Raw genomic sequence first — 11,659 nt, 5'->3', positions numbered from 1 at the left:
CACAAACAGATCGAAGTCCAATACAGTGTGTTAAGTGTGACCTGGTGTTACTGAGTTCAATCCGTGAAACCTGTACAGACGGAACAAAGTAAATCTATTGTGCGAACTTCCTCGTAGGTTTTGCGAGCTTCCTCCCTCGCCTCGATAGACCAGGACGGTACATAACCCCGATGAGCTGTAATCTCTGGCTTGAACGTGAAAAACTGGCGTATCTGTGAACGGTTGGCTATCGCGCCCAATAGACCACGCCACTCTTGATCTCACCGAAATAAATCTCGGATTCGACAGAGGATCCCGATGGTCGGTTCAAGTATCGCACCTGCAAAATATTCGTGAGAGTCCCGTCTTTCCACAGAAACGGAGAGCCCAAACCGAGCTCGCAGCCAACTTTCGCTGGAGCTACTGTGCCCTTGGACACGTCGCTCAGGACCATGTCTTGAATCTCTATGGGTAGCTTCTGAATAGGTGTATTGACGATGGGCCTGGCGGACACGGTGGCCCAGATGAGATAGTCCAATGCAAGTGTTGAAAGAGGCCTACTACTGTCACCATGAAATAATAGCTCAGGAGCAGTATATCGGAAAGAGTCGAGGTCATTGACGTGACAGAGCATGATGTATCTGACCGATAGGACCATATAGTGAGCTTGTGCTTCATCTTGTTCTGCTACGCTGGGATTACGAGTGCGCCTGATCTCAGGAGATTCAGCATGTCTCTGGGCTATCGATAGGCCGTCGAGGATATCTTCGCAAAGAACAACCCAGCAATTCCCAATGAGCAGGATGTCTGTCTCGTAAGGCTCCCAGGATGGCAGATCCAGTATCCACACATGTACGCCACGCTTGTGATGCCCGCCTGTGTTCTCACGTATCTCGAAATCTAGCGTCGAAAGCCGAATGATGGCTCGTGCAAACCTTCGAATCGTGAGGAGATTGTACTCATTGCGAAATATATGCCTCCACTGGTGGTGGAAATCGCAGAGGATACGATGTATGAAGGCACGTATCCCATCGTCGACCTCCACCTGCGGTTTCCAGGGGAATACATTTGTCTCAAGCGCTGGCACGGGAAGCACAGGAAGAGGACCGCCGATGAGTTGCATGTCGGCTAAACTCACCGGGAGAGCGTGCAGGCGAGCAAATGAGATTTCTCGACAGCCTTCAGCATTCGTATGACGCAAGGTGGAGCTTCTACTATCGAAGGTCCACATGGCGTGATATTGGAGCTGTCGGCGATCTCCAAATGGATTGGCTGTATCAAACCTGTCGTCATTATACCACGTGAACGGAAGTCGTTTCCTCAGTGCATCAATTGCGTCCGGGGATGATTCGGCGTGCACGCTCGACGAAGCTTCGGTAAGAGCGACCGAAAATCGACGCAAGTGTTCTTCATCCCCTTCATCGGTATATCGGCCGCCAAAGAATATGCGATTTGGTCTGCTCTGATTCTTGGCTTCCAGCGACGTATATGATGCTGAAATTAAGTAGACTACGACCTCCATATTTGCGGGGAGTTCTCGAGCGAAGTGTTGGTCCCTTGATTTCCCACTTATTCACTGCGAAATCTAGTCCTCGTCATAATTCGAGGATCGAGAAACAGATAGATCAGACGCGCCGAACAACGGGGTTGAGGGGAAATGGGCGGTAAGTCTCAATCTTGTGAATTAATTGGTATTCCTGTCGTCTCCAAAGCGTTCCAATCACGGGACAATCACGACGAGGTTCGTGTTGGTGAGAGTTTCCTCTTCTTAGTACAGTGATTCTATAGCATGAAATGTTGTCTTGTCTGCGTCTGGATCTCTGTGAGTTGACCAGGCATGATGAATGTCAGTCATCCCGGGAATCTGCTTCGATATTCAAGATGCGAAAGGGATCCAGGCATGTCGATTGGATATCGTGTAGTTGGCGTGGATTCGTCTTGAGTGAGTTCATCCACGCGTTGGGCATGTTTCTCCCACACATCGGGAAACCGTGCACGTGTGGCGACCCCGCTGATAAAACAATCGATAACGAGATTGTGATTAGTCAGCCGCGACAATAATTTGCGGGCACTCTTGAAGCCTGACGCATGTTGGGATTTAGACGAACTTTTTTTCTAGACTCATAATCACCCACTCTCCATACTCCTCTTCGCAACGAATTGATTAGCAAATACCCGTCGATAAGTCTATTCTCAGAATTTGAAATCAAATTCCCTAAGGACACAAGAATCACACACCAAATCCGCGTCCGTTTCTTTCAGCATGTCGATGGAAATCGACTCAGTGGCGCTGCCGTCACAACGGCAACAAACCGCTGCGACAATTCTCTGTTACAACTGTGGTGCTCCTATAGATGGGACACAATCAGCAGGAGCCTTATGTCCGGATTGCTTGAAACTCACCGTCGACATTACCAACGGGATCGAGCGTGATGGTATCCTCCTCATGTGCCGAGATTGTGACCGGTGGCACTCGCCGCCGACCTCATGGGTAGTCGCCGCGCCAGAATCTCGAGAACTTCTTGCTCTCTGTCTACGGAAACTACGAGGTTTGAACAAGACCCGAATCATCGACGCGTCATTTATCTGGACCGAGCCGCACTCGCGACGAGTCAAGGTCAAAATCACAGTCCAGGCGGAGGCGAATGAAGGCACGGTTTTACAGCAGACTTTCGAGGTGGAATTCGTACAGCAATACAAGCAATGCCCGGATTGCCAGAAATCATATACCCACAACACATGGCGAGCGGTGGTCCAAGTGCGGCAAAAGGTGCCTCACAAGCGGACATTTTTGTTCCTGGAGCAGAATATCTTGAAGCAGGGTGCGCATAAGGAGACGATCAACATCAAGGAAGTGCAGAACGGAATCGATTTCTATTTCGGACAAAGGAATCATGCGGAGAAATTTGTGGATTTCCTCCATTCAGTCACACCGGCCCGGACGAAAAAGAGCCAGGAATTGATTTCGATGGATACACATACCGCGACGAGATCGTTCAAATTCTCCTACTCTTGTGAGCTGGTACCGATTTGCAAGGATGATCTCGTTGCGTTGCCTATCAAGCTCGCAAAGCAGATTGGAAGCATATCACCACTCACCATCTGTCACCGGATTGGTACTGCAGTCAACCTCATCGATCCGAACACCCTCCAAATGGCGGATTTGAGCACACCGATCTACTGGCGGTTACCCTTTGCTCCTTTGGCAGACGTCAAAGATCTGATCGAATTCGTCGTCATGGACATCGAGCCCATTGGTCCTGCCAAAGGCCGGTTCCTTCTCGCAGAAGCAACAGTCGCGCGCGCTTCAGATCTCGGGGTCAACGACACCACCTACCTCATCCGCACACATTTGGGCAACGTCCTTCACGCGGGAGACAGCGCGATGGGCTATCTCCTTTCCGGCACACAATTCAACAACCCCAACTGGGAGACCCTCGAGGAATCCAAGCAATACGCCGGGACAATCCCCGATGTGATCCTCGTGAAGAAACACTACGGCCAACGCAAGAAGCGCGTGAACCGCAACTGGAAGTTGAAGCGTTTGGGCGTCGAAGAGAGCGACATGAAGCCGAGGAAACAGGACGCCGATCGCGACGAGATCGATTACGAGCAATTCCTCCGCGACCTTGAGGCTGATCCGGAATTGAGGAATGGTGTCAATTTGTACCATGATCGGGATCAGAGGGCCGCGAAGGCCAGCGAGATGGAAATGGATGACGATGACGAGGATGATGACGAGGATGATGGATTGGCGATTCCGATGGATCAGCTCATTGATGAGATGGAGGATATGGGAATGGCTGATCATGGTGATGATGTGGAGGAGGAGGACGAGTAGGGGTTGTGATAGTGGTGTCGGTGTTGGTCTTGGGCATTTGAAGGGGAGTTTTGGGACGCGATGGCTGCTGCGGTGTTTCTCTTCATGTCTCCAGGCCGCAAAATGAATGATTCTTGGAGAACGTCCGATCAATACTCTGCCCATCATCGCTCTTTCACGCCCGACGATGTCTGCTCAACCCATATTCGATGCCTTTGCCGTCTTTCGCTGTACGTCTCGGGCGTGGAGAGCTCATCGGCTCGCGTATTTCCTTGCTCAGGTGCTTGCCTACTTCGTGCCGATGGAATGCTCGTGTGTCATCCAATGCAGTCAGCGTCAGACAACCACGAATACTGCTGTATACCCAGTGATGCGCAAATTCACCATCCGCACACGGAGCCGAGTGCAGAGGCTGTTTTCGAGTTCAGACGAATCGTGAACGTCGTGTCTGTCACTCAACGCACAGTGCATCTGCGGGATTTATTCCAGTCTCTCACATGCGTGCGCACGCGACATTCCGAGTTTCGTGACTGTAGCTCATGCGGCGTGCCGATTGAGCCGATCCGCAGTGCGCCGCCGCAACCGCCGCAGTTATTGCCGTTGCCGATGTGTCGCTGGAGGAATGCGACTCGTCGCCTTCGTCGTTGTCGTCGTCAGTTGTATACCAGTTCCTTTGAAAAGTGCCATCCCAGCGTCGGCACAATTATATATCTCGCTGACATTCCCTCCTTCGGCGCGACCAACGTCGATTTGACAACGCCTTATCACTGCCCGGAGATAAGAAAAGGCAGAGCGCAGGACTTGAAGCACGCCCCGGCGCAACGCTGACTCTTCCCTTCCTCTGCTCAACTCGCGACAGGACTGCATTGACTGGACAGTTTGTGGACGATCTGGCATTGTGGCACGACCTGTCATTACTAATTGTTATTGTTATAAATAACAGCACAGAGAGTGACCAGGTCGTATCACCGTCGAACCAAGGCGGCTATTCCACGGGGAACCGCCTGTCCGCGCGCCAACCTTTTTGTGTGCTGTACTGACTGACTGGACCCTATCGTCCGGTCCGCTCCCCAGGAATTGCGTCACGTTTCCTTGGACTCGGGCGGAGTTCGAGTTCTTCGGTGAAGCCAGACAGCCACGACGACAACGACGACAACGACGATCGTTATTTCTTTGAGAGTCTCCGTTGAAGGCGAAAAGCTACGTGGTCGCCACGAGTATTCCATCAATGGCTGCAGAAGATCTGGCGAGGGATGACACTCCCGCCGCCGTGACTGCTGCTGTGAAGGATGAGTTCGCGCCGATCATAGTCCCCGGTGGAGAGTCAGCTTCAGCTTCATCGGAACTTCGAGCACACGAGGACGCGACGGCGACGGCGACGACTACAGCAACAGCGTCCACGATGGCAGTACCGCCATCATCATCATCACTAGAGGTGCCATCCTCAACGACACATCCTAATCCGACAAACCCTCCCTCAACCTCAGCAACAACCATCGACTCTCCAAGCTCCATCACCCTCCCTTCGACCGCGCAAGACACCACCACTCCCCAACGACCGACATCGACCACATCCCTCACAGTCCCACCATCACCAGCATATCTCTCCGCGACCGGCCTCGGCCCCGCCACCGAAGGCCCCATCGCTCCTCTGCCATCACCCACCACAGAAACAAATCCCTCAACAACAACGACGACAGTCCTCAACATAAGCCTCATGCTCACGACCGGAGCCCGACACCCTTACACGCTCGACGAGAAATACCTGCACAGCCGAAAAGTCACCACAACCGTCGACAAAACCACAGGGGACTTCGACCCTCGCTTGCTCTCGGGCTATCAACTGAAGGAATTGATCTGGATCGACTGGCGGAGCGAATGGGAGCCACGGCCCGCGAATCCGAGCTTCATCCGCCTCATCCTCATGGGGCGGATGCTGGAGGACAAAGTCGCGCTGAGAGGTACGATCCGATTCCGCCCATCTTCTCTCCTTTTCCACAATTTTCTCCCTGATCCATTGCCTGACCGATCTAACCGCCTTTACAGAATACCCCTTTAACCTCTCCGCCGTCAACGTCGTCCACATGACCGTCAAACCCGCCGACCTGCACGACGACGACGACGCCGCCGGCGCGGGCAAAGGGTCGAAATCGGGCCACGGGGGTTTCCGAAGAGGCGGTGGTCGGGATGATGATCACGAGGAGGACGACCGGGGCGCGGGATGTCGATGCGTGATTTTATGACCACGGCCTCTATGGAGGAGTGTGTGGAGACGTGTTGGGAGAGAAATGAAACGAGTGGAGAGTTGAGGAGTGATGGGGAATTCAATGTGCAAAGAATCCTCGAAGCAAGAGGGTGGGGCGAGACGTGAAGACTGCGAGGACCTGAAGGTTTCCTTTTCCCCTCCCTTCCGCGCGCGACCACCGCTGCTGCTGTTTTCATTCCTTTGCTTTTCTTTCCCGTCTTTGTGTGGTTCCGGACCGCCGTGGCGGGCGTGTTCGTTTTACTGGGGCGAAGCTGGCGTTCAATCCATCATGGGGTTTCTTTTGATTACAGTCCTCTCGGGAGGAGGGCAGGAAAGGAAGGAAGGCGTTGGTGGATATATGCGTGGTTTGTCTTCGGAGATTGTCCCTTTTTTAATTTCTCTGAACAAAGCACTTATCTTGGGGCGAAAGTCATTCGTCTCTCTTTCACACCCTCTCTTACTCTTCCTCATCATCCCTTTTCACATTTCTACACCGATCTCGCCCTGAACCTGCGGTTGTCTGGCACGCTGGGGGGTCGGCGAGTGTATTACATGTCCCTTGGTCATCTCGATCGAGGATGACGACGATGGAGGCATCGGGGGCGATGATTGACGATGTGTGAAAGGAGAGATCACTCTCAAGTGATTCTCGAGGGGACGAATCATGATCATGCGTTAGCGCAGTCCCTTTGGATGTTTTGCGATGTACGAGGGTGGAGGGGCCCAGGAATGGGGACCTGAGATATCAGCATACAACGTCAAGTGCCTAGCAGTGCGGCAGTCCTCGTTGGGTCATTTTCATGATGCTCGTTTCTTTGGCTGGGGAGAGATGTGGCTGCGAGGCCACGGAATATAATACAACGGGTCGAAGATCTTGGGTCTGGCAATGTCTTCAACGACAGGGACCGGGATGCGGAGATATGTTCCTTCAGCTCACACGTGTGGAACTTGGAAAACGTCACAACATCTCCTTCCGGGAGCTCCCACCCCTGCGACAAATCCCACATGTTCTGGCGCAGGTGGCTCACAGCATCCCTCCATCCCCATGACCGTGATCCATCGCAGACCACCACTTTTCTCCCCGTGTTTCATCCCGAACCCTCTACCAGTTCATCCCAAACCGCCCTTCCATCTCCGCGTGGAAATCCTTCACATCTCTCAATTCGCCTCCCTCGAAGACATCCTCCCAATCGATCTCGGTGTCCCGACCGCTGAGGATGTCCGCATGGACACCGCCGCCCATGTTTCCGCCCAGGGCCGCCGGCCTCCACTCCCCCGCGCGGACGATGCCCAGCTCCATCTGTCGCTTGACCGGCTCCGCCAGGCCGAATTGGCGGCGGAGGAGGCTCATCTTGAGGTTGTCTTGCGTGTGGCGCCATTGCGCTAGACGGGATTCGAGCGGATGTGTGGATTGGATGGGTTGGCTGAGGGTGTTGGAGGCGTTGCTTCCCGAGGAGCTTGTGGTCGCTTTGGGGGCGGGTGTGCTGAGGGAGAGGTTCGCGCGGAGGGTGTCGTGGACGCCGGGCGCTGAAGGGGCGCCGAGATTGGCTTGTGTCTGTTGAGCATGTGCGGATGTGGGCACGATGCGGAGAGACTGGAGGCACAAGTCAGTGATCGAGTGGCTCGGCAGTCAGTTGGATACTCAAGGGCAGGCGAACCATGATGGCGGAGGTGCTCTTGGGAGCAGATCTATCGGAGCGGCTATGACTTGCGATGAAACGGTAGATTGACAATCAGTGAAGCTGTGAGTCTGTTGAGATTTGTGATATGCTTGAGAACCGCTGTGTGTTATGTTTATTGTAATTGAGAGACAGCTTGATGGTAGTCGTAGAACTGATGCAGGCACGCGCTGTACTTACTGAACGCCAGGCAGCTTGATGATGTATCACTATGTGAAGGCCTCAGGCATCAGTCACGTGCTGGCAGTGAAGCATCTTTGTCACCGTGCCTACCTAGTAGGTACGATCAGTCGACTTCAGTTCCGGATTGTACTGTACCATCACAGATAATATATTATCTAACTATATTGCAATATTCTTATTTGAATTGAGTGAACTGAGATGTATGCTGGGATCTCACATGAGATTTCCGATCATTTCCAAATCCCATCTTCAGCGCATTCGCATTCCTGGCACCTGCGATTGCCTTGCAACAGACGCTCGCGTGCGCCCGGCGATGGGTTCCTGTGACAGTCTTGTCTTACGAATGCCCGGCACACCAAAGGATGAGATGCTGTTGCTGAACTGAGTTGGCTGGATGGCGGCGAATGATCCTCGGAGAGGCGTGCCTCGCCTCAAGCCATCGTTCCCTTGCACGCTTTGTCCCATGTTGCTTTGACTGAAGTTGCCGTATGCCGGCTGCATGGGACGACTTCGAGCACCGCTACCTCCCTGGTTGAACATGGCATCTTGGAGGTGTCAGCACATTTTCACTCACCGGGTGCTGATCGACTTACGGGAGCTCTCCATGCCAGATCTATTCCCGCCAGCCTTGGAAATCGTGGGCCAAATGTCACTTGCTCCTGCTCGTGGTCGTTGTTCGTCGTGATGGTAATTACGCAAATGCGTGTCCGACCCGGAATCTGCACGACGTCCGCCACCATTCTCATGCAAGACATGTCCCGCGTCGGTGTCTGCGGCTAGCTCTATACCAGCAGCGAATTGTTGTTGCTTGAGCGTTTGGTACAGCTTCTGTGTTTGCTGCTGATTCTTTGACTTCTCTTTGTAGGCTTCGATCAGCTTTTCGTGCTTCTGGCGCATCTCGAACAATTCCTCTTGAGCATCTTTTCATTGTCAGCAACCTGTTTAGTCGATGATTTCAACATTGATCCTACCTCGAAGCTTGAGCTCCAGCCCCTTCATCTCATTGTCGGCGCCTTTGATCGTGTTGTCCAGGTGAGCACTGAGGTCGTGGTAGCGCTCCGTCAAGCTCTTTGCAAGATAATCCTGGTATGTGCTGCATTTTTGAATTTGTCAGTGACCGTTCTACCAGTCGTCTACCTGACTCACATCTCTTGTGCCATCTGATAGTTCCAGAATCCCAGTCCACGTCCTGCAATTTCCATGATGATGGTTGGGTTCAAGCCGGAGAGGATGCTGGTTTTGTAGTCTTCGGTAGGGTTCAATGAGGCGAGCACAGCATCATCAGGACTATCGAGAGTCGCCTTGCAGGCAGGACATTTTCGTTGTCCGTCTCGTGGTGCGGTCAGACCGAGACGATCTGCGCATGACAGGCAGAAGACGTGACTAATGGTCAGAAAGTCAATCCGGCAGGAAACCGCAAAGAAGCATTCCATTCGTGACGTACCAACATGTCGTGACTACTGCCTGGTCAGGGCAGAGCGCCCGGCACTTGAGGTCATTGCAGTGCAAGATCGCTTCCATTCGGGGCGACAGTCACTGTTTGGACGTCTGTGCTTGATGAAGATCGTCGAGATATTAAGGTTCTCCAGGTGCGAGTTGAAATGAACGTCATCACTTTTATCAATAAAGATGTCATGCCGTGCCCAGGTAAGCTCCGGATATGCAGGTGACCACAGAATGAAAATCATTTCAGCCTGGTGCGTGTTTCAAGAGTGCGTTGTTGAATTGGAAGGAGCGACCAACGCCCGTGGACCTCACGTCCTCTTCTGACGAGGATGAATGTCTACTTAGGTAGGCGTCCATGTGTATCTTCAGCAGGTGAGCATTTGGGGAGGGCGAGTCGAGTCGTCTTTCACGTTTATGCCCGGATTTATGAAGAAAGAAAAAATTAGTCAGTCGCGAAACTACTGCTATTTTCTCGGCTTGTACATGAATATGATTGATCGCGATGTGTGTAATCGTCTGGAGATCATTTCTCAACGCCGAACGTGGGTGGTGGAACGAGCAAAGCAACCAAGACACCAGCGGCCGATGCGCCATTGCCATCGCCATACTTGGATTTCAACAGAACGCAATCGCTCGATGTACATGACCATAACGATATGACCACAGCTGTCAAGATTATGCAAAGCAAGAGGGAAATGCTCTCGTCCGTCTCGTAGTCCTTTTGTGTGTATCATGATGCAACCCTAACCATCTAATCAAAATCTATGTCGCTTTACGCCATGCAAGTACCTTGACCTTCCAACAAACAACTCGGCTCACTCTTGGTCATCGCCGCGCAATCCTCGCCAGCGCCGCGTTGACAGGAACATTGTTCTTCGTGTCCATAGGGAAGTCAACGATGGAGACATGCGGCTGAAAAATGAGACAATGCGTGCTGCCTCCATAATGGAACATACCAAGCTCCTCACCAGCTTGGATACGCTGCCCGACGCGGACCGAGATCTCCGTCGTGCTGACCTCGTGTAGACCGACGCCAATGAACGCGACGCTACCGATTCCGGGATCTTCCGAAGTAATCACAATCACGGCGCGTGAGGAGAGACATGAAAGTTGAGCCTGGCATCGCTCCACTTCCAAGTGACCAGTCTCGATGGGACAGAAAGTCTCCGCCATTCGAGGCACCGTGAAATACGACCCGTCGATGCGGTATGCGTGGGTGACGGTGCCTGAGATAGGTGCATGCCAGCGATGGTATGAGTATTGACTAAGAAACGCTTGATAGAGCGTACCACCCGTGAACTTCTCGGCAAGGTGACAATCGTCGAAGACATCCACCAGCGAATATGAAGCGTTCTTCATCCAGAACTCGTCCTGTAGTTGGACGTCTCGCACGAGGGCTAATGGCGCGCTTTCACAAGCGTTCACAATGGCGTCTGGATCGGTGCACAACGGACGCAACCCGGGTCGAAACCTGCGAATAAAGAAGTCGTCCCATGAAGTGAATCCGTAATGTTGCTTCCGAGCATCGCAAACAAAAAGTTCCTGGAAAGATAAGCGGGATCCGAGTGGAGCATTGGCGTAATGCACGAGTTTGTCCAGACAGCCGTTTTCCGCATTAAGCCAAGTCTGCAGTCCCATTGCACTGGCCGGAGTCTCAAGATATTGGCCCCAAGATTGAAGCAGCTTTTTGAATTGCGCAGATACTTCCGGGTCTGTGAAAGCCGCATATCCACTTGGCGTCAGAACTGCGTAGTAGAAGAGGTCGCTATAGGGTAGGCCCGAGGAGCCCAGATCGGCCGTCGTGCGGTCCCAAGGCGGTGGACTCTGTACGAAATCGCTAAGCAGCTGCAGCATGTGGTCGTAGTCGCGTGCGACCGTGTGGCCCTCAAACTCTACCTGCTTCGCATCCTGCCACATCATCTGAAAGTGCATTCGGGTCTGCGATCGCAATTGGATGAATTTATGCAGCGTCCGGACGGCGGGGTGCAAGTGGGCAAGTGAATCGCCATGACTGCCAGAATATGATTCCGATTGCGATTGGAAAGATTTTTCTGCTCGCCTTGAAGACCTCCGAGGGTTTGTTCGCATAATATTCCTCGTCGAGCTCAAGTGATCTCCTCGATGTACCCGGGTGTCGAGATTGCTTTCGAGGACACACAGTGACATGTGTGCATTGCGTCCATAATCGTTATACATTTTGCGTGATGTTGTAGGAGGTGCAGATGAAGTGGATGGCACCCGAGGCCGCACGCAGCGGTGGTATATCTTGAGATATTGTGCCACTGTCGAGTATAGACGTGTGAAGGG

At 52.8% G+C, this 11,659-nt stretch overlaps 7 protein-coding genes across 7 annotated transcripts; 3 read left to right on the top strand and 4 right to left on the bottom strand.

Moving 5' to 3' along the window:
- Positions 1 to 226: 226 nt before the first annotated feature.
- K489DRAFT_371411 (uncharacterized protein) lies at positions 227 to 1,501 on the bottom strand (the record flags this gene model as incomplete). Its single annotated transcript, XM_033603240.1, has 1 exon — positions 227 to 1,501. The coding sequence occupies one exon, from the start codon at positions 1,499 to 1,501 to the stop codon at positions 227 to 229; it is 1,275 nt and encodes a 424-aa protein (XP_033458420.1).
- A 741-nt stretch (positions 1,502 to 2,242) lies between these two features.
- K489DRAFT_321733 (NMD3-domain-containing protein) lies at positions 2,243 to 3,820 on the top strand (the record flags this gene model as incomplete). The annotated part of the gene is made up of 1 exon (XM_033601565.1): positions 2,243 to 3,820. One exon carries the CDS (start codon positions 2,243 to 2,245, stop codon positions 3,818 to 3,820), a length of 1,578 nt encoding a protein of 525 aa, XP_033458419.1.
- A 1,567-nt stretch (positions 3,821 to 5,387) lies between these two features.
- On the top strand, positions 5,388 to 6,042 carry K489DRAFT_297082 (uncharacterized protein; the record flags this gene model as incomplete). The annotated part of the gene is made up of 2 exons (XM_033600329.1): positions 5,388 to 5,760; positions 5,846 to 6,042. Coding segments are annotated over 2 exons (570 nt in total), but the record flags the coding sequence as incomplete, so codon positions are not given.
- K489DRAFT_247160 (uncharacterized protein) lies at positions 5,987 to 6,810 on the top strand. Its single transcript, XM_033599924.1, has one exon. It carries the CDS (start codon positions 6,115 to 6,117, stop codon positions 6,550 to 6,552), a length of 438 nt encoding a protein of 145 aa, XP_033458417.1. The 5' UTR covers positions 5,987 to 6,114; the 3' UTR covers positions 6,553 to 6,810.
- A 336-nt stretch (positions 6,811 to 7,146) lies between these two features.
- Positions 7,147 to 7,705, bottom strand: K489DRAFT_389364 (proteasome maturation factor UMP1; the record flags this gene model as incomplete). The annotated part of the gene is made up of 2 exons (XM_033606498.1): positions 7,147 to 7,638; positions 7,703 to 7,705. The coding sequence occupies 2 exons, from the start codon at positions 7,703 to 7,705 to the stop codon at positions 7,147 to 7,149; spliced, it is 495 nt and encodes a 164-aa protein (XP_033458416.1).
- Positions 7,706 to 8,093: 388 nt separating this feature from the next.
- Positions 8,094 to 9,586, bottom strand: K489DRAFT_381370 (uncharacterized protein). The gene is made up of 5 exons (XM_033605102.1): positions 9,351 to 9,586; positions 9,053 to 9,289; positions 8,878 to 8,999; positions 8,500 to 8,826; positions 8,094 to 8,451 (listed from the first exon to the last, which is right to left on the bottom strand). The coding sequence occupies exons 1-5, from the start codon at positions 9,425 to 9,427 to the stop codon at positions 8,156 to 8,158; spliced, it is 1,059 nt and encodes a 352-aa protein (XP_033458415.1). The 5' UTR covers positions 9,428 to 9,586; the 3' UTR covers positions 8,094 to 8,155.
- Positions 9,587 to 10,195: 609 nt separating this feature from the next.
- On the bottom strand, positions 10,196 to 11,341 carry K489DRAFT_303786 (uncharacterized protein; the record flags this gene model as incomplete). Its single annotated transcript, XM_033600487.1, has 1 exon — positions 10,196 to 11,341. A coding segment is annotated over one exon (1,146 nt), but the record flags the coding sequence as incomplete, so codon positions are not given.
- Positions 11,342 to 11,659: the final 318 nt, after the last annotated feature.

Source organism: Dissoconium aciculare (assembly GCF_010015565.1).
Source record: "Dissoconium aciculare CBS 342.82 unplaced genomic scaffold K489scaffold_8, whole genome shotgun sequence".
Classification (NCBI taxonomy): Eukaryota; Fungi; Ascomycota; class Dothideomycetes; order Mycosphaerellales; family Dissoconiaceae; genus Dissoconium; species Dissoconium aciculare.
Note: the sequence above shows the minus strand (reverse complement) of the source record. Positions and strands in the feature narration are given on the sequence as shown.

What these genes read in the sequence shown, in the direction of transcription:
- K489DRAFT_247160 (XM_033599924.1), top strand. Translation starts at nt 6,115, where the DNA reads ATGGGGAATTCAATGTGCAAAGAATCCTCGAAGCAAGAGGGTGGGGCG.
- K489DRAFT_381370 (XM_033605102.1), bottom strand. Translation starts at nt 9,427, where the DNA reads ATGGAAGCGATCTTGCACTGCAATGACCTCAAGTGCCGGGCGCTCTGC. An exon ending in GCAGTAGTCACGACATGTTG is followed by an intron (nt 9,290 to 9,350) that starts GTACGTCACGAA and finishes TCTGACCATTAG; the next exon opens with TCACGTCTTCTGCCTGTCAT. An exon ending in GCTGGAGCTCAAGCTTCGAG is followed by an intron (nt 8,827 to 8,877) that starts GTAGGATCAATG and finishes GACAATGAAAAG; the next exon opens with ATGCTCAAGAGGAATTGTTC.